At 38.3% G+C, this 19,263-nt stretch overlaps 1 protein-coding gene across 22 annotated transcripts in view; it reads left to right on the top strand.

Moving 5' to 3' along the window:
* The window catches only part of ADAM22 (ADAM metallopeptidase domain 22), a 230,886-nt gene that overhangs the window by 146,469 nt on the left and 65,154 nt on the right, over window positions 1-19,263 (top strand). For all 22 annotated transcript variants that reach the window (XM_019716319.3, XM_074340696.2, XM_019716291.3 and 19 more), the window contains exons 5-7: window positions 8,525-8,607; window positions 14,112-14,175; window positions 16,499-16,568. In XM_019716319.3, the coding sequence (XP_019571878.2) occupies window positions 8,525-8,607; window positions 14,112-14,175; window positions 16,499-16,568 (217 nt within the window). The remainder of the gene's footprint in view (window positions 1-8,524; window positions 8,608-14,111; window positions 14,176-16,498; window positions 16,569-19,263) is intronic.

Raw genomic sequence — 19,263 nt, 5'->3', positions numbered from 1 at the left:
TTCCTTTTCAACAGGAACCATGCATCTTTTAAATGAAAGCATTCTCTTTTTTGTCAGCTAGATTTGTCTCTTTTTAGTTTTTAACATGTGTTTTGATTGATGACTATGCTATAAGACCCTAATGTTTATAAATGCATATGAAAATACTGCAGAGATTTTAACAACTACTTAGCTTTAGATGTTGGAATGAGCTAATAATTTGGATATTACTTGAACACTTGTACCCTGAAATGAGGTGGCAAACACAAATGTCCAAAAGTTTCAACCAGTAGTATAAATGAAAGACAGGCTAGGTGTGATAAAATGAGCAATGTGTGCCTTATTCACCTTCAGCTAACTTTTGTCCTACAGGAAAATGGAAATGTGGGAATGGAGGCTCACTTTTAACAAATCTCCTAATTTTTAGGGGAAGATGGAAATTAAGTTTCAAGAACTGTAAAGGTCTGAGATTTTGTTTTATCCTATTTACGAGTTAAGAAGTTAGCCTGCTGCGATTTCAGAGACAAAGGACTTTGTTAACTCACGGCCATAGCAGTACCCAGAATGTCAATATTTTCTTATATTATGAGCCTTTATGCCCAGAGAGTGACAGAGGAAAAGGCCAGGTGACACCTGTACACACGATGTATTGTGTTACTAGAGAGAAATTCCAAATTTAGGAAACCTGAATAATTTCTAATAGGAAATAAACATGCTTGCCCTTTGCTCTAGAGAGAGAGATCTTTCTTCCCAGTCTGTCCACTATACACACATCCTTGAAAGGATTCCAGAACAATATCAGGTAACAAGGAGTCCTAGATTTTTATTATAGCAGGTATTATTGAGTAACCTTTCAGAATTTATTTCCATCAGTTATATTAAAAATGATATTTTAATCAGTCATTTAAATTAAACCTGATTATGTAGGGTAGTTTTTTAAAAACGCTTTTGAAAATCTATAGTATTAAGTATTCACGTATACTCTTGATCCTAGAGTTATATTTTATAGCCTAACGACATAAATTTTAGGGATCAGTATCTTTTTATTTTTCCAGCTGTGGAAACAACCCCTTCAAGACACCTAAATTCTATTTATTATTGCCACCAATTAAAAAAAAATGCATGTGACAACTAATGCAATATGGTACTCTGGGTTGGATCCTGGAACAGAAAGAGGAAGTTAATGGAAAACTGGTGAACTCTGAATGGTCAGAGTCTAGTAAATTGTAATGTACCGATGTTAATTTCTTAGTTTTGACAAATATTTTCAGGTAATGTAAGGTGTTAATAATGTGAGAAACTGGATAATAGGTATACTAGAACACTTTTTACCACCTTTGCAACTTTTCTGTGAATCTAAAATTATTTCAAAATAAAGTCTATTAATTTTTTTAAAAAAGGGATAGTTTTAATAATAGAAGAGAAGGAAGGGACAGTTATATAGAAATGAAATACATTTAGCTTTGTGAAAAATTGACTACATTGTACTTATTTTTCTCTTTTTGGTATGAACTGGGAAAGATTTTGACATGCGTTAGTATGATCCACGGATTGATTATTGGCCTTTGGAAACCACCATGGGGATAGCTTTATTGAATTTTACTTTACTGTAAAATGAGATGAAATTGTCTTTCTACTTTTCTTGTAGAGAAATGTAGAACATGTAGAATCAGATACCCTTACACTTTAAACCTGAACAGATATTTAGCCTGTACCCCTTTTATGCATCCAGTCTAATTCTGTATAATTCCAGGTTATGAATTTTTGTCACGGTGGGTTAGTGGATCCTCTCCAACTTAAGATTTAGCATTTCTAGGAATTTCCTTGATGCAAATGGCCCTACAGAGCCTCAGAATATTTCCAACTCAAAAATGCCTGAAAATGCCACTTCTCACTGTTAGGAGGGAGGGCCAAGAGTAGGAAGAGGTTGCCAATTGAGAGGAAGTTGGGAGGAGGTTATTGTAGGCGAGCACCTAGTAGACCAGACTGCAGCCATGCAGCCACAAACGGAAGTCTGGGCAGTGTACAAGCCTGGGAGGACTCTGTGTGCAATAGAGTTCAAGGGCAGGGCTGAAGTTCCTGCAGAGGTGTATAGCTTGTCAATCATGGCAACATATTGGAATCGTCTGGGCAGATTTAAAAAATACCCAGGTCCCACTCTTAGAGGTTCTGATTTAATTCGCATGGAGTGAGGCTTGATATTTTTTAAACAGCTCCCCCTGTGAAACTCATGTGCACCCCGGGTTGAGAACTACTGTGCTAGAGTGGAGGTGGATGACTAGCATGAGCCCCAATCTGCAGGGCGGAAGGCCAGGCCTGGGATTGGGGCCATGGCGAGGGGAGCGGGCTGTGGCTCAGGGAGCAGAGCAGAGTCCAGGGTTGCAGCGTTGGTGTTTTGGTCTGAAAATGTCTGCCTGGTCCTGTCCCTTTCATGGTGATCACATGTGTATCTGCCTGTGACTTTCATGGGTATAGCAATGAGTGACACCCATCCTAGGAAAGCCCTTGGTCCTAGGCTAAGCGGGGCTGTTGATCATTCTAGTGCTTTAATCCAGGCCACGCATCCTGTGTTGTGCCCTATTACCAGCACCTCTACTCTTCCTGGCTCAGTACATGGCTAAATTCTCACTGATTTTTATCTCACCTTTCACCTTCCATTTTGTTTCTGATAAAGCCAGCTGGTTTGGGGCGGGGGGGGGGGGGGGCGGGGGCGGGGAGGCACAAGAAAAGACGTGGAGAAGAGCTGTGGCTGTTTATGTTCTTTATGCTTCAGTAAAAATCTACTCAGGAACTAGTGTGGGATTTCAGTGAGCTCAGCAGTGAGGAGCTTTAGGACACAGAGGCAGGTGTAGCATAAAGCAATTATTCTCAAACTTTATAGAATACCTCGAAATTGCTTGGAGCATTGGCTGAATCACAGGTGGCTGGGTCATGTCCGCAAACCTTCTGATTGAGTAAGTCTGGGGTAAAGCTTCAGAATTCAAATTTCTAACAAGCAGATGCTTTGGGGGCTGGAAACCACTCGTTTGAGAACCACCAGTATAAAAAGTCTTGACCTCAAAACGGTGTGAAGGCTCTCTCTCAATCTATTTTCTCAATAGTAAAACAAGGAAATTTACATTCACCTCATCAGTCATCATGAAGTAGCCCATAAGTCACCAAGCACAATGCCCAGGATATGGTAGACACTTTCATTCTCTGAAAGGTCCCAGTATATTTCTGATATCCTCTACGTGGGGATGGTATGGTATTGTATTGACTATTGTAGGTTAATAATTCCAAGGACAATAATCAAAATCACCTGGAGATCTTTCTGTTGCTCTGAAAAACCTAGGGCTCTACCTCCTTGGAGATTCTGATTGCATAGGTATGAGGGAAGACCTGGGAATCAGATTTACAAAGCTCACCACAGTGACTTGGAGAGTTTTGGGAACCACTGCTCCTGAGCAACAATTCTCTAGTACAGGGGTTCCCCACCACTGCAACTTCACTGAATCATCTGGAACACTTACATGGATGCTGAAGCCTGCACCCCATCTCCAGAAATTATGATTTCCTTGGTTTGGGGTATGGCTTGGGCACTGGGATTTTAAAGCTTCCCAGGTAATTCTGGTATGCAGCCAAGGTTGAGACCACTGCTCTAGTGTATTCCTGAGGTAAGCAAAACATGGAGTAGTTGTTAAAACGCAGATTCTTGGTCTCAGCTCAGAGCTGCTTAAGCAAACTCTCTGGGCCAGAGACACAGTAATCTGCGTTATTAGCCGATGGCCTGAAATGTTAGTCTTCACAAATAAGGCATGAGAATCCTTGCTCAAGGGACACCATAGAATCTCTCATTGAATAAATATTCTCTGACTGCACATCTCTCCTATTTTTATGGCAGTTTTTACTTTGTTATCTCATGGAATCCCCTGCATACTTTTGTGAAGCAGCATGAGTAGATATTATCCCTGTTTTATTGACGAGGAAAGTGAGATTCAGGGAGGTTTTCTCTCTAACAGCACTCTTGGGGATATAAACATAGATCATGCTCATGTTCTTCCTTGAAAGAAAACCATAGTCTAGTGGGGGACTGAAGATAGAAACAGGAATGCAGGTGTAAAGAGAGGTAGTACAAATTAAAAGGAAAAAGAAAAAAAACTCAGAGAAAGAGTGGTTAGTGAGAATTTGTCATGAGGAGGGAATCTGAGAAGGTTCTTTGGAGGAGGTGGCTGGCCCTGGCCCATCTTGGAGCTGATAAAGTTGTAGCATTTCCTTTGAGGGTCTGGATGAAGGGTAAATGATGCTGGCCTTGCTGCTGGTTCTCTTTATTGAATTTTCATAGATTTTTATAACCCAGTCTGGGTAACTGCCTTTGTGCTATTTTTTTAAATCATACTTACAATAAATTCTATTTTAAGATCTTTCTGGCTGATTAATAAAAGTGTGGTTTGTCTTTGACTTTTACAAGTAAATGATTATTTTGACTTACCAGAATAAAAATTACAAGAAGCTTTTTGTCCATTGGGAAGATAAACCAATAGACATATGAACCATCATATAGTTCATTTCTATAGAGGGGGGTATTTATTTTAGCTATAATGCATTAGCTGAAAATAAGCATCTGTACTATTATAACTATATTATTAAAGCAAGGAGTATGAAGAAAGTTTCAAGGACAATGGATTTATTTCTGGAACAAAAGAGACAATAAGGAAAAAGCTGTGACTGGCAGTCAGATAAAGAGCCAAGTTCTATTAGGATGTGCTGGCTTTTCTCTTTTCCGACAACATCTGTCTCAGATTATTATATATGATACCTACTTGTGTAAAGCATTGGTTCTTCATGAAAGTCATATGAAGATATGGAGAAACTTTATAATTCATAAGGCTTGGGAAAGGTGGCTTAAATAGTGGTCTATTGAAAGACACAATTTTTAATGAAATGCAGTTTATTATTTTCAAAGGTACATCTTTGAAAACAGATGTTAAGTGCAAAGAAATACAATTATATTTGCCCTTCAAAATAGCTATTAAAATTTTAGATGCACATATTCTTTGACCTATCAGGTCCACGTCTAGAAATCTATCCTACACATACACTGATACAAGTGCACAGAAAGTATATGAAAGGATGTTTGTTGCAATACTGTTTATGACAGCAAAAAAATGGAGACGATCTAAATGTCCGTTAGTACAGGACTATTTAAATAAATTATTGTTCACTCCTATAATGAAATATGCTATCTTTGAAAGAATGAAGTTTTGATATAGAAAGATGTCAAGATTACCTTAAGAAAAAAATGAAGTGGCGGAACAGTATAAATAGTGTAAACCCATTTATGCACCGAAAAGAATATCTGTCTATTTGTGTATATATACTTTTCCTTAAATATGCGTAGACTAATCCTGACATGATGCACAAAAATCTGTCCCAAATCCTTACTTTTAAGGAGCAACTGCAGCCTGGGTAACGGTATGAAGTGGATATTTTGTACTCTTTACCATGTACTGCCTGAAGTCTTAGAATTTTTTCCATAAGCATTTATTATTTTTAAAATAATGGCTAAAAATAACTATTAAAAATAAAAATTATTAAATTTATTTCATTTATTTATTTTAATAGTTTTATACTATATTTTTATAAATTGTAGAAGCCTTTTAACATTAAGACCTTTATCTGATACTCAGAAATTTTCAGGTATGTTAAATGAAAAAAAGCTCCATTACTTTAGTTCTTAGTTTAAATATTGATTTATAGTGAATAATCCCTGAAAAAATATCACAACACAAAAATTAATTTCCACCATTATTTAGAAAAATTACATACCGCTAGTTGAGAACCTCAAAATTTGCATTTTGATAACCCAAATTGAGAAGATTCCCCCCCTGGTGTTTATGCTTCTCTTGAAGTATCATGGAAATGTCTGATAATGAATCAACCATATTGAGTTCTTCACTTCATTTTCAGCGTTAGGCTTTTGTGCAGATGGGTCCTGGTAATATGTTGTTTTTGGATTGACTCCTATTTTTCAGAATCAGAAATTAGTGAAAGGTTGTTTTCCATTATCAAATCATTTATTTATCCCTAAGATAATGGAGGATTGTTTTAAAACACAAATTCTTTGTTCTTTTTATGATTTAATATAACATGTTTCAAGAGTTAGTATTTTAAACAAAACTTTGGTAATTTATAAAATATTTCTTATATGCCTTTGTTGCTGACATATTTTCCCCACATACAGAGACTTGTCAACTTCTATTGTTCCCTAATCTGATACCATAATTCTTGTGATTATCTTTTTTGTTTCTTCTTCTGTTTCTACTGTCTTTTTTTTCCCTACTATCTTTATATCTACTGTTCACTGTGTGTCTTAGACCTCAGGGAGATCTGACTGGGTTATTTAGTCACTATCCAAAATAGGGAAATACTTTTAGATAGAAGTCTCTCTCGATCCAGGTCACATCATCGACTGTTGGCCTTTCATGTCTGGCCATTAAAAAGCTGGAGTGTTGATTTCTGGTCCAATCAGATGTGTCCAGGAAGTCAAGATGGTTTTAAACACAATGACCTCTGTCATTCATTTAGAATCTAATCTTAGGGACAATTCACTGGACCAACTCCCCAGCAGAAGATATTTAACATTATGTTACATTTACTCTGAGCCCTATTCAAAATATAAATTAAAACAAAACAAAAAAATCCCCCAAAATCAGTCTAGGGGAATGCTTAGACTTGGACTATATAACCCACAGGTTCTGTGTCCAACACATAAATAGTGTAGGGGAAGTGACACAGGCCTTGCATTACCATGTCCACACAAAGTTTGCATCCTCACTTGGCAACTTCCCAGGTGGCCAGCCTTGGCTCTCAGAGATTGACTTTCCATGTAGAACAGAGAAAACAATATTTCTTTGTAAGATTGACATGAGGATTATGCATGTAAATTGAATACGACAATAATTGACACAGTAATTATAATAGCAGCAAACATTTTTATTGTGTACCAAGTGCCAAACATTAGTCTAAGCCCTTTATGCATATTAGCTTTTTAATCGTCTATGAGATTATTACTCCCATTTGACAGATGCTACAGACAGGTTCTGTAACTTCCTTGAGATTGTACAGTTCATACGTGAAGGAGCTGATAGTTCGCACTGTTAACAACTACACTAAACCAAACCTATGCAGGACGTCAGTGCCCAGCTTTGTTTCTACCCTGAAGTCTGTGGCCTTCTGGGTTCCACCCTTGTCAGACCCACATATAAAGTACCACCATATCTTATCCTCCATCAGATCCATCCATAATCTTTAATTCATGATGCTCAATGTCTCCCTGGGGAATTAAAGGTGTCACAAGGTCAGGCTTCCACTGTGCACCATTTTACCTGCTCTCTACGCCCTCACCCAAGCTGAGGTTTGCCCATTCTTGTGGGATTATCTGATAAGGGGTCTCTAGCCGGGCTGTCTTCCTTGGAATTCTAGTGAAGAAATGTCTTCAGCTTTGCTACGTCCTTGTGTCTTCCTGTTCTCTCCCCTCCACTTGTCAAGCATGGAATGTTTTAAGTAGGGGTCGTCCTTAAGCCAGACAGTGAAGTAGGTAACATTTGCCCCTTTAAACCACTCATTCTATCAGTTTGTCCTATTTCAGTCTTTCAAAGCTCAATTGGTCCGTTTAATGAGAAGCTTTCAGCTTCTGAAGAAATAGGAGATGGTTGGGGGAATGGGAGAAATAATTTAGAGCAGTGCTTCTCCGCCTGTAATGTATTTGTGAACCTAGGGGCCTTGTTAAAATGCTGATTCTGAAACAGCAGATCGGGGTGGGGCCTGAGATTCTGCATTTCTGACAAACCCTTGGTGATGTGAGTGCTGCTCGTGTCTAGACCACACTCTGAGTAGCAAGTATTGAAAGACTGAGGCACCACCCTGAGATGGCACAGGATTCACCCTGTTACTTTTCCAGGAACATTTAATCCACGAGTCTCTCAGCGGCATTTAGTTAATGTGACTGGCTGCTAGAAGAAACTTCTCAATTTCAAACCCTACCCTAGAGTGTTTATCAGTAAAACCATTCCTGGTTGGAGAAAAGAACAGTATAGACTTCTCAAGTTTTGATATAAACCCTGTGAAAATAGGCGTTTCTCCCTATCAGTTTAATTGGGTGACTCTCAAATGATTTATGCTCATTTTTACTGAGCTTTATGTGAAAGCATCATCTTGCCGCTGCTCCAGGTTGCGTTTCTCATGACTAGGGAAGTAGATGATTAAACTTATTCTGGTGCAAGGGCTCCATGTGTATTTCCATGCCTGTTTCTTTGTTCCTTCTCTCATCACCTGCATAAAAGGTGAGTTAAGTCAACTTTCATTTCCCAGTCTTTTGATTTGGCATCAGCTCCCTAGGAGTGCTTATGAATAATTCTGTTAGAAATGGTTTGATAATACTAATCTGAATAATAAAATATTGTGCAGAGCTTTCCATATGGTAATGTGGGCAGAAACCTGTGCAGTGATGCTGCCAATTCTCCTTGGGATAGCAAAGGCTTATGTTCTCTATTTCTGTTTGCAGGGAGGAGAACACTGTTACTACCAGGGCCATATCCGAGGAAACCCGGCCTCATTTGTTGCATTGTCAACGTGCCATGGACTTCAGTAAGTGTCCACAAGTTTTTTTGTACTATCCATTCTTTTAATCACTTACCTTCTTTGTTTTTAATGCACTGTCATCGAAATCCCTATTTTATGTAGAGAAGTAATTTTGAATCAGCAATGGATCTGATCTTTTCTCCTCTGTGGTTTATAAACCAAGCAGATTTTAAAATTAGAGTTGCAGGAATCCGGGGCTTTCGAATTGTATAATATGATAAGTTATAGTGATATTTGAAGCATTTTTTTAGTTTCATCCAAGTTGAGACAGTTGTAGTTTGGGTAACTTTGGTCTCTGTTTCTGTGGATGTTTAGCCCCTGGGTACCGTTTGTACTCCCACTCCTCCTTGATGTTAGTTTTTATATTTTTGTGGGATAATAGAAATTTCAGTAGATGGAAACTCTTGACTTCTTGCACAAAGACAAAAAAGCTGCAAGTGACCTCAAGTGTTTCAGTGTTCATGTGTTTCAGCGCCTTTTTTATGCCAGAATTCCACCTACCGAGCAACAAACTTTGGGAGAGTCTGTCTTTTCTCAGAAATCTCCAAGGATCAGAGTTTATCCTTCCTCGGGGCCTTGCTTCCTTTCTCATAAACTTCATTATCAAAGAATGTTTCCTGATCTTTCACATGGGAACACATCTACTTCCCCCATCCTGTCGATAATGGTGACACATACACAGGTGGCCGTCTCTTACTTGCTTTGTAAACCCTTACAAAGCTACCGTGTCATTCCTCAGCATTCTACTTAAGCCAGATCATTTCAGTGCCTTATTTTGTTTTACTTTTTTTGGCACGGGACAAGCCAGCACTTTCAAGTTTTGTTAAATTTTTGTTTGGCACCTTTAAAGTACTTCCTGTCTGTTACCAAGTTAGAGATGTGGATTTTTCATCTAACTAGCAATTACTGAGCGTCTGCTATGTACCAGCACTATGAATATTAAGGTGATTAGAACATGAACCCTGCCCCCGAGAGCTCAGTCTAGTGGAGAAGTGAAATCTACCTCAGCTTCCTACTATGGAGTATGATAGGTATATTTGTTTTCTTGGAGAGAGAAGAAAAACAGAAAAATACAAGCTGAGAGTGGGCACTGAACAATGAGGTGGTCCTCGAGGGCTCCAGAGAAATGTAACACAGAGAAGTTTCTTCTAGCAGCCAGTCACATTAACTACTCCACCTCCAGAGGACGGTGGAGTGGGCCCCGGAACAGGGTTTGATAGAATATTCCGAGAGAGGGGTGAGATGGACAGGTCTTAAAGAAAGCAAGCAAAGAGATCTAAGGGGAAAGGCCAGAAAACCTAGCTAGTTTGCCTAAATGGTACCTCTGGTTAGGCTCTGGCAGTAGGTATGTGAGAGGTAGAAAGGAGAGTGTGAGGATTTGTTCAATAACCAGAAAAAGAAGGCCATGTGCCTGAGAGCATGGAAGATGTTTAGTTGACTATTATTTGTTCGAAAAAACGACTTATTTTAAATAAATTCTTTGACTAGAAAAACATTTTTACAAACAGGAATCCATGCCTAATATCTGAGGGCCTCAGTTTTCTTATCTGGGAAAAGAAACGTTGAATCCTCTTTGGCAGTAAAATTGTTATATCTGATCTCACGATGAGCACAGCTGTTAGCTAGGACTTGTACACTGGGTCTGTTGACATTTGTGACAGCAAATGTATGTTGTAAGAGAGTGATAAAAAAAATGAGGTTTTATATTTCTTCTCTCTTCCTCTTAAAATCTCAATCAAAAGTCACTTTGTAAGCATCTGACCCAGTACTTATTCCACATTGCCTCCCAGTTTCCCAAATGGACACGATATTGTGAGAATCAGAGAGAATGTATCACTGCCTCATGAGGGCTCTAATAGAGCTGAAACCTACGACCCATTGCTTGCTCCTAAACCTGTGCAGTCATTTGAAAGAGGATAGAAAAGTAACTTTAAGGAAATTTTAGTGACTAGCTCAAGCCTGCTTGAGGTGTTTAAGTAAAATTTACGTTTACCTTTGGAAACCTTTTCATTTAAAACTAAACAAAAACAAAAGCCCACGGTGTGTCTAGGAACTGTCAGGACCGTGTACAAGTATGTTTGGGTGCTCTTAGACTTTTATAAGCATGTTGAATACTCTGGTTCCTTTTTGTCATTTATTATTCTCATCTTGATTTTACATTTTGAACAAAAATTAAGGACATAAATATTTTGGGGAGATATCACTAAATATTAAATAATTTATATTGTCTCAATTGCAGTGATTTAGATATGACATTATTATTTCATCCGTGACTCATCTTTTATAAATTACCAAGTACATATTGAGATTTTTCATTTTTCTTGATTTACTGAATTCACTTGAAGAACTTAAAGGGGAAAATAATCAGATTCATGTCTTTTACATAAAAGCTACAAGAGCACATTTTTCAAATTTGAAGGACTAATGGGTAACATTTTGGTCCTGGTAGGCTTGACGTCAGGACAAATTTCTGTTAACTATGTGAACCTTAAAGAATGGAGCCAAATGTAGGTTTATTGCCCTCTTGTGGCAGTTTGTAAGAATGGCTGTTTTCTTCAAATCTTTTGATGCAGCCTTTTAAAATTTTAGTTCAATTGGCTTATAATGACGTGGTCCTAGCTGCAGGTTTTTATCAAGTGTACTGTGTTATGGACTCAGTACACTTATTGGAATTCATATAAATATAGCAGAAAGGAGTCAATCCTCAAACAAAGCAAATAAAACATATGCCTTTTAATTGTTAAAGAATTAAGGACAGCATGTTGTCGTGTAAGGAACCAGAATCTTACACATATAGATGGTGTCTGAATCTGCATTCTTTACACTGGGCATCATGATGTTTAAACCCAATAAAAATGACTGATTTTCACATTGGACACTAACCTCATGTAAGAGGAAATAACATCTAGTATTAGATAAACGAAATGATCTGCTTGCTACTTAATCAGTGTTACCATGCGAACTTTAGTAAAGGGTTATGGTTTCATACAATGTTCTCAATGAGTCTGGCCAGTTCTCATCAGGGGCAGAAATAATGTTTACTGCCATATTTGGTCTACTGTCTTGAAAAGGCTCACCCCACTTGATTCCTTAGGCATGTATTGTCAGGAGTATCTTACAAACTGCATCTGTTTATCTTTAAATTCCAAATACAGTGTCATCCAAATTCAGAAAGTACACTTTTTTTGGTTGAAAACCTTACAGATGTGAGAATAGCCATTCTAAGGGTATGAGAAAACATTGAGGACATGTGGAAGACGTTAAGGCAAGAATGAAAGAATTTGGATGGAGGCAGAGCTGGAGGCCATTATGATTCCAGCTCAGGGAAACCAGCCTATTTCACTGAGCCATCAGTGAAAGACAGAGACTGTTCCCTGGCTAACAGCTTGGCTGTCAGGCAGTCGTTTCCACCTAACATTGACAAATGACCACAGAAGATCACAACTTTGCCCTCCCTCCGGATCCCTGGATGTTATGACATGTTCCTTCAGCACCATAAAGGGTCCGATCTCAGTAGAAGGACCCTGTTCTCCTAAAAGGAGTGGCTGTCAGGATCTCTGTGAGTGGGAGTTGAGGCCATCTGTAACTTAAAATGCCCTCCAGAGGATTTCTCAATTGACTGATAGTCATCTCAGTCTGAGAGGTCCTGAGCTGAACCCTAGCTGACACCCTGCTCCCTGCATCCTGCTTCCTTGTGCCCACCCCATTCTGCAGTTCCTGCAGCTTTTTTATTCTCAGGAAACGGCAACTCCATCTTGCCAGTTGCTCCGGTCAAAACCTTGGCATCCTCACGGACATGGCTCTGCATACTCCAGTTCAAATCTATTAACACATCTCATGGGTTCAACTTTTGAAAAATAGCCAAAATTTGACCAATCCTCACGATCTCGCCCATTACCACCACGATCTAAGCTACCATCTTCTTTCACCTGCATCATTGCAATGATTTCCCCATTTCTCTCCTGACCATCCTAAAGATTATTGTAGCACAGCTGTTGGAGCAATTATTGTGAAGTTTAAGGAAGATTGTCCTTCCCCTCTGTTTAGAACTCTGCAGTGGCTCCTCATCTTTCTCAGAGTAAAAGCTGAGGCCCTTGGAGGGGCCTATCAAAGATGGCCTGCCTATTCCTCTGATTTCATTTGATGGCACTCTTCCCCCACTCGCTCTCCTCCAGCCACACTGCATCCTTAGTGCTCCTGGGACATGCCAAGAATCTCTTACCTTAGGGCTTGATTCTGTAATGCTATCTGCGCATGTATCATTGTGGTTCATCTCGTCACTTTTTTCAAGTCTTCGCTTAAATGCCAGCTTCTCTGTGAAGCCTTGCTTTGACCCTCTATATAAATCAACACTCTTCTGTCCCTGGTCTCTATACCCAATCGTCTGGCACCATATACTGCCCTTAATCTGCTTTATTTTCCTCCCTAGAATTTATCACCACCTCATATATATTTAGTTGTTGATTATATGTATGTTTTCTGTCCTCCCTAGAATGCACATCAGCACCATGAGGGCAGAGAAGTGGTCTGTATTGTTCAGTACTGTATCTCCAGCACCTAAGCAGTGCATTATAGGTTATCTATAAATGCCTGCTGAATGAATGAGTGAACGAATGAATGTGTGTCGTTGATAACAGATAGTCGGTTCCAGAACCAATCTGCGTGGGCTCTATTCCTGCCCCTGCTCTCACTGGTTATGTAATTTGGGCAAGTTACTTTGTCTCTTTGAACTTTGGTTTCCTTCGTTGTAAAATGCAGATAGTCATTATACCTCCTTCATAAATTTATGGAAGAGATTAAATGAGTGTAACATTGTTAAAATGTGTCAGCTCTTGTTACTAGAGCATCTTCCAAGTGTGTGATAGGTAGGAAGTTCTCAGGATACTCCTTGACAACCTACATCAGATTCACCTGGGGTTTGGTTAAAATGCAGCTTCCTGGGTCCCAGCCCAGAAATCTGAGGAAGGTCCTGAAAAGTTTGCATTTTCACAAGTTCGCCAGGTGACTATTTGTATATTATAATTTTAGAATTGTAAGTTGGAAAAAAGAATAATGGACCACATTAGAGAATGGTAATTCTGAGCCTGGGAAAGGGTCTGGTTGAGGGGACTCTGCTATTTGTGAGGAATCAGAGGGAGGGCCCTTTTTCTCTCAGCAGTGTGTGTGGTGTGTGTGTGCATGTGTGTATGGGATGTGTGATATGTATGTGTGTGTGGGTATGGTGTGTGGGTGGTGTGGTGTCTTGTGTGGTATGTGGGAGTGCCTGTGTGTGTATGTGTGCCTGTATGTATGTGATGTGGTGTGTGCGTGTTGTGTAGTATGTGAAATTTGGTGTGTGGGGTGTGTGTGTGTGTGTGTGTGTGTGTGATATGTGGTGTGATGGTGGTGATGGGTGGGACTGGGAAGAGGGTGTTGAGAAGTAAACTGGTCCTCTGCTGCTGATTTTAAAATGATTTTGTCCTGAGGCGGGAGTTGGTAGCCGTGCCTAATTGTTTTCTTGTTTTCGGCAGTGGGATGTTCTATGATGGGAACCACACGTATCTCATTGAGCCAGAAGGAAATGATACCTTCCAAGTAAGTTCTTCTGTTTGGTGTGGCACACGTGGAAGTTGATGCTGGGAGCTTTCTTCCTCCTCTTTTTTCTCTCTGCTTTATTTTATTTTCATATCTTTAGGGTCTAGATAGAAAGTAAGTGTGTGTGTGTGTGTGTGTGTGTGTGTGTGTGTGTGTGTGTGATTGAACATCGAACAAGTCAGAACCACAAATGTCTTTTTTCTTTCTTTAATCTGTCTCTTACTCCTCCTTATGTTGGAAACACTTTCCTTCTGAGATATTCTGAAGATTTCGTTTCTATCTCCACCATAATGTGCTGTGATCTGTCTTTGCCTGCTCAGGCTGCCATTACAAAATACTGGGTATCCTTAATAACAGAAATTCATTTTCTCTCAGTTCTGATGCCTGGAAGTCTAAGATCAAGTTGTCAGCAGGATTGGTATCTTGGTTGCGGGTTCTCTCGTTGGGTGGCAGATGACAGCCTTCTTGTTATGTCCTCACATGGCAGAAAGAAAGAGAACGCTGGTGTTCTTTCCTCTTCTTATAAGGGCACCAGCCCTAGTGGATTAGAGCCTCATTTAACCTTTATCATTTCCTCACAGACCCTATCTCCAAATATAGTCACATTGGGAGTTAGGGCTTCATCATATGAATTTGGGGGGGACAAATATTTATTCTGTAGCAAATCAAAATCACAGATATATGATTTTCCATTTTCCACCCCCCTTTCTTTTCTAGAGTCAAGATTTTTCTCTATTACTCATTGTCTTTAAAGCTCTGTGCTAATGAAATTTAGAGAAATCTAGGTTTTTCTCAATTCTTCCCTTACTTTAGTTGAAATATTCATTTCCCACAAATCAGAAAAGGATTAAGTTAATATTATAGACTACAGATCAACATAATCCACTTCCACTAGAGCTCTATACACACAAATATTCTTCCTTGTATCATGGAACATTGGTCCAACACTTAGAGAGGCAAATAATTTCAAGAACTGTACTTTGTTCTGCCACCCATAATAAACCTTGTTTGGGAAACTATCTGTATTGTGCTTTATTTTCTGGGTCCCCACTGCCTGCTGTCCTGTCACATTGCTTGACTGTGTGATATTTTTTAACAATAATTTCATGAAACTTGACTATTTATGATATTTCTTGTAACTTTAGTAATTGAATGAAGCCAAATGAAGTTATTTGAATTTTCATTAATTTTTCTTAGATGAAACATGGCTGTTTATTTGTTGGTTTTTTAAAGAACTTTGTATAACACTTGAATTTTGGAGCATGTTGTATTTGGCCATCTGTGGTACCAGTCAGCATGCCCCCCAGTCCCAGAAGAGTCTTAGCTCTGCAGTCTTTGCCTGGCAAAGCTGGCTGGCTCTAAAAGGTAGTCAGGGATCCGTGGAAAGGAACCAGTCATAAAAAACATTAACCCATTTTCCCAGATGTCTTAGTTCTGCTTGGGAGAATACTAGCATTCATTTATTCTCCATTACTATAGGCTCTGGCTTCTCTGTCCGTGAAGGCATTTTGCTTCTAATAAGATATCCCTGTGGTGCTGGGACAATACAGGATTGAGTGGGAGGTACTGTGCAATGGCTCATTACCTCTTTAAACCCAGGAGAAAATGGAGACCACTGCATGGACTGTGTAGATGCCTGACCACTGCGCTGTACATCAGAAGCTAAAGCTGAATGATATTGAGTATCAGCTATAATAAAATATATATATATATACACACACACACACACACACACATATATATATATATATATATATATATATATATATATATATATATATATATATATACCGTGTTTCCCTGAAAATAAGACCTAGCCGGAACATCAGCTCTAATGTGTCTTTTGGAGCAAAAATTAATATAAGACCCAGTCTTATTTTAATATAAGACTGGGTATAATATAATATAACATAATACCAGGTCTTATATAATATAATGTACGAGTGGGTCTTATGTGATATAATGTAAGACTGGGTCTTATACTAATTTTTGCTCCAAAAGACACATTAGAGCTGATGTTCCGGCTAGGTCTTATTTTCGGGGAAACATGGTAGTCATGGGAAGTGGAGTACAGCATAGAGAATATAATCAATGGAATTGTAACAGCTATATATGATAATCTAAAGGGGCTGTAGATTGGGAGAGGGGAGTTATCACTTTGTGAGCGGTGTAAATGTCTATTACATTGTTTTGTACACCTGAAAGTAATAATAATTTTTAAAAAAAGTGACAGTTCTTCTAAGGGTCTCAGCTTCTCCTGCTTGCGTGAGGCTGGAGACACCTGGATGTACATGCTTAATCTCTGTTGTTTGTGTTCTTTCAGGAGGATTTCCATTTTCATTTGGTTTATAAATCCAGACTGTTTGAATTTCCATTGGATGATCTTCCATCTGGTATGATATTATTCTTATAATGACTTTAAAAAGGACGACTTTAATAATTTAATGCTTTTAGAGCTAATCTATATATGGAATATTGTTAGCCCATGACAGCTCATAACACTTTTAGAAAGAGAAGTGCCATCCAGAGGGAGGATAAAATGCAGACTGACCTCATGTTTATATGTAGCAGATGCGTTTGGAAAGACATAGCTTAAGCACATAGAAGGAAAACTTTTTAAAATTATAAGATTCAAAGAAAGGTACTACAGGAGAAATAATGTTAGAGCAAACATTGGTCTGCATAGATAAAATATATAAAAATTCACTCTTGGTGAAACTGAGTTTGTGAACAGACATATGAACTCTTAATCACATTCTTATTTGTTGTTTTTCTCATCTCTTTATGCCCCGGCATTTTAAGAAAGAACTGTTACGGATTAACATTGTTATTATTATGTGCTATTTGTGAAATTAGTCTTTCCTTCTCATGTGCGTGTATCAGTCCATTTATTTATAGATGTTGATTTGCGGATTGCATCCATATGGTTACATGACAACAAGGCCAGAGTCCTCGTACTTTGGCCCTGGAACTGATTATGCAGAGTGCTGTGCTGGACTCATTTGTTCTCCTTCCGAAGGCAGGGCATGCTCTGAATAACCTGTGTGGAGATGCTCCCTCCCCTATTTAGTGAGACCTGTCTATGGCCATAGCACATTCTAAATTTTAATCTCACTTTAATCTTTGTAACGGTTCTGTGAGATCGATATTATTGTTTCCATTTCATAGATGAAGAAACAGAGGAGCAGCTCATTTGTCTTTTCTAGAGTCCCACAGCTTGTAAGAGACTGAATGGGGGTTTGGATTATGGCACAATGAGTGTTCGCTGGGAAAGAGACACAAGGGCAAATGGAAAAATTACTAGACTGAAAGCAAATCCTAAACTACTGCTTAGGAAAGTGACTTAAAAGTTTACATTGTCTCCTCATCAGAAAATTAAATCAGTGTTTTCTAATGTCTCTTCCTTTCTGAAATAAATTTTAACTCCTTGACCTTCTGCAGTTCCCTTAAAGAGAAATAAACCCACCTCCTTCCCTCCTGCTGTCAAAGGGATAGAAGGTCCTATTCCATAGAATTCACTATTTTGAAAAATCTGCAAATGAGTGTATAGATGCTCTTACTTTACATAGAAACTTTAGACTGTTCCTTCAGTTACCTTGTGGAACTTCTTACAATCCCTATTATGGGAAGAAAATAAATCATGACTAGTTGCCTGAGAATAAAGTACAATCTAATAGGTATTACTGGAAGCAGTGAACATTAATTACTATTTAAAGTAATAAACAAAATCCCCTCTAAGGACTTTATTGTAGACTTGCCATGATACAATCTTAGAATTTTTTAAAAACTTTGCTGAGGGCTTCTTTTTAACAGAAACTTTAGACGTGACTTGACAGTTTTGCTGGTATTAAATATGAGTTTTGAACATATTCTTTGAAAACTCAGGTCTGTCTCAATTAGTTTCTGGGTGTCTTTTCTCATCAGAAGTTGGCACTGTCAATTTTGAGAGTGTTTGTCCTCCAAGATGCTTAGATTTACTGTGATAGCTTAGAAGAAAACAATACATATACAAATAAATGTCAAAACTGTAATTTTGTGAAATAAGCTCAAAAGTAAGCTTATTTACTTTTAGTTTAATAAAGTCTCACTGGGTTCTGGATTATCATCACCTTGTCTTGCTATACATTATGAATTTCCCAGATATAGAATATGATCAGGTGGTCTTCACTCTTATTTGACGGTAAAACCTTTTGTTTCACATGACGCATCTGTCAGGACTAGTGTCCTGAGAATACATTTTGAGAAAAGCTTATTTATTTCCTATGGACCACTTAGCGTTCAGTTTTTAAAAAATTACTACAATGAAATACACAAATCTTGTATACTATTTGATGAGTTTTGACACACACATACATCCTTGGTGAGCCATCGAGCATTTCCATTAGCTCAGTAACTTCCTTTGTGTCACTTCCCACTCAGCGCCTCCCACTTTGGCAGTCCCATTTCTGACTTTGTTTTTATTTGGCCATAGATTAGTTTAGCCTGTTGTAGCTCTTCATACAAATGGAATCATGCATTCTGTCCAGCCTCTTTTGCTTAGCATGTGCCTGTGAGATTGAGGTTGTCAGGCTAGCCATAGTTCATTATTTTAAATTACTGACTATGTTTTATTGTATGAATATACCACAATTTGTTATCTATTCTGCTGATGGACATTTGGGTTGTTTCCAATTTTTGGCTATTATGAATAAAATAACATGAACATTCTTGTACAGTTTTTTTGTAAAGTTTTTTCTTTACAGTTTTTTTTGTGGCTACATGTTTATATTTCTTCTGCCAAATACCTAGGAGGGAAATTACTGGGTCATAAGGTAGGTATATGTTTAACTACATAACAGTTTTCCAAACTTGAGCATGCATCCGACACACAGACTGCTGTGCCCATCTCTAGAGTGTTGTTTTTTTTAAATAACACTTTATTGAGGTACGATGGACATACATAAAGCTGTACATAATTAATGTATACAACTTGATGAGTTTGGAGATAAATATACATCCATGAAATCATCACCATAATTTTTGCCATAAACATATCCATCAATTCCAAAAGTTTCCTCCCTCTCTCTTTATCATTGCGATTAGTGATAG

This window comes from Rhinolophus sinicus, chromosome 4, assembly GCF_057876585.1.
Source record: "Rhinolophus sinicus isolate RSI-liver-muscle chromosome 4, RSI-T2T, whole genome shotgun sequence".
Taxonomy (NCBI): Eukaryota; Metazoa; Chordata; class Mammalia; order Chiroptera; family Rhinolophidae; genus Rhinolophus; species Rhinolophus sinicus.
The sequence above is the reverse complement of the archived record's forward strand: the minus strand, read 5'-3'. Positions and strand labels throughout refer to the sequence as shown.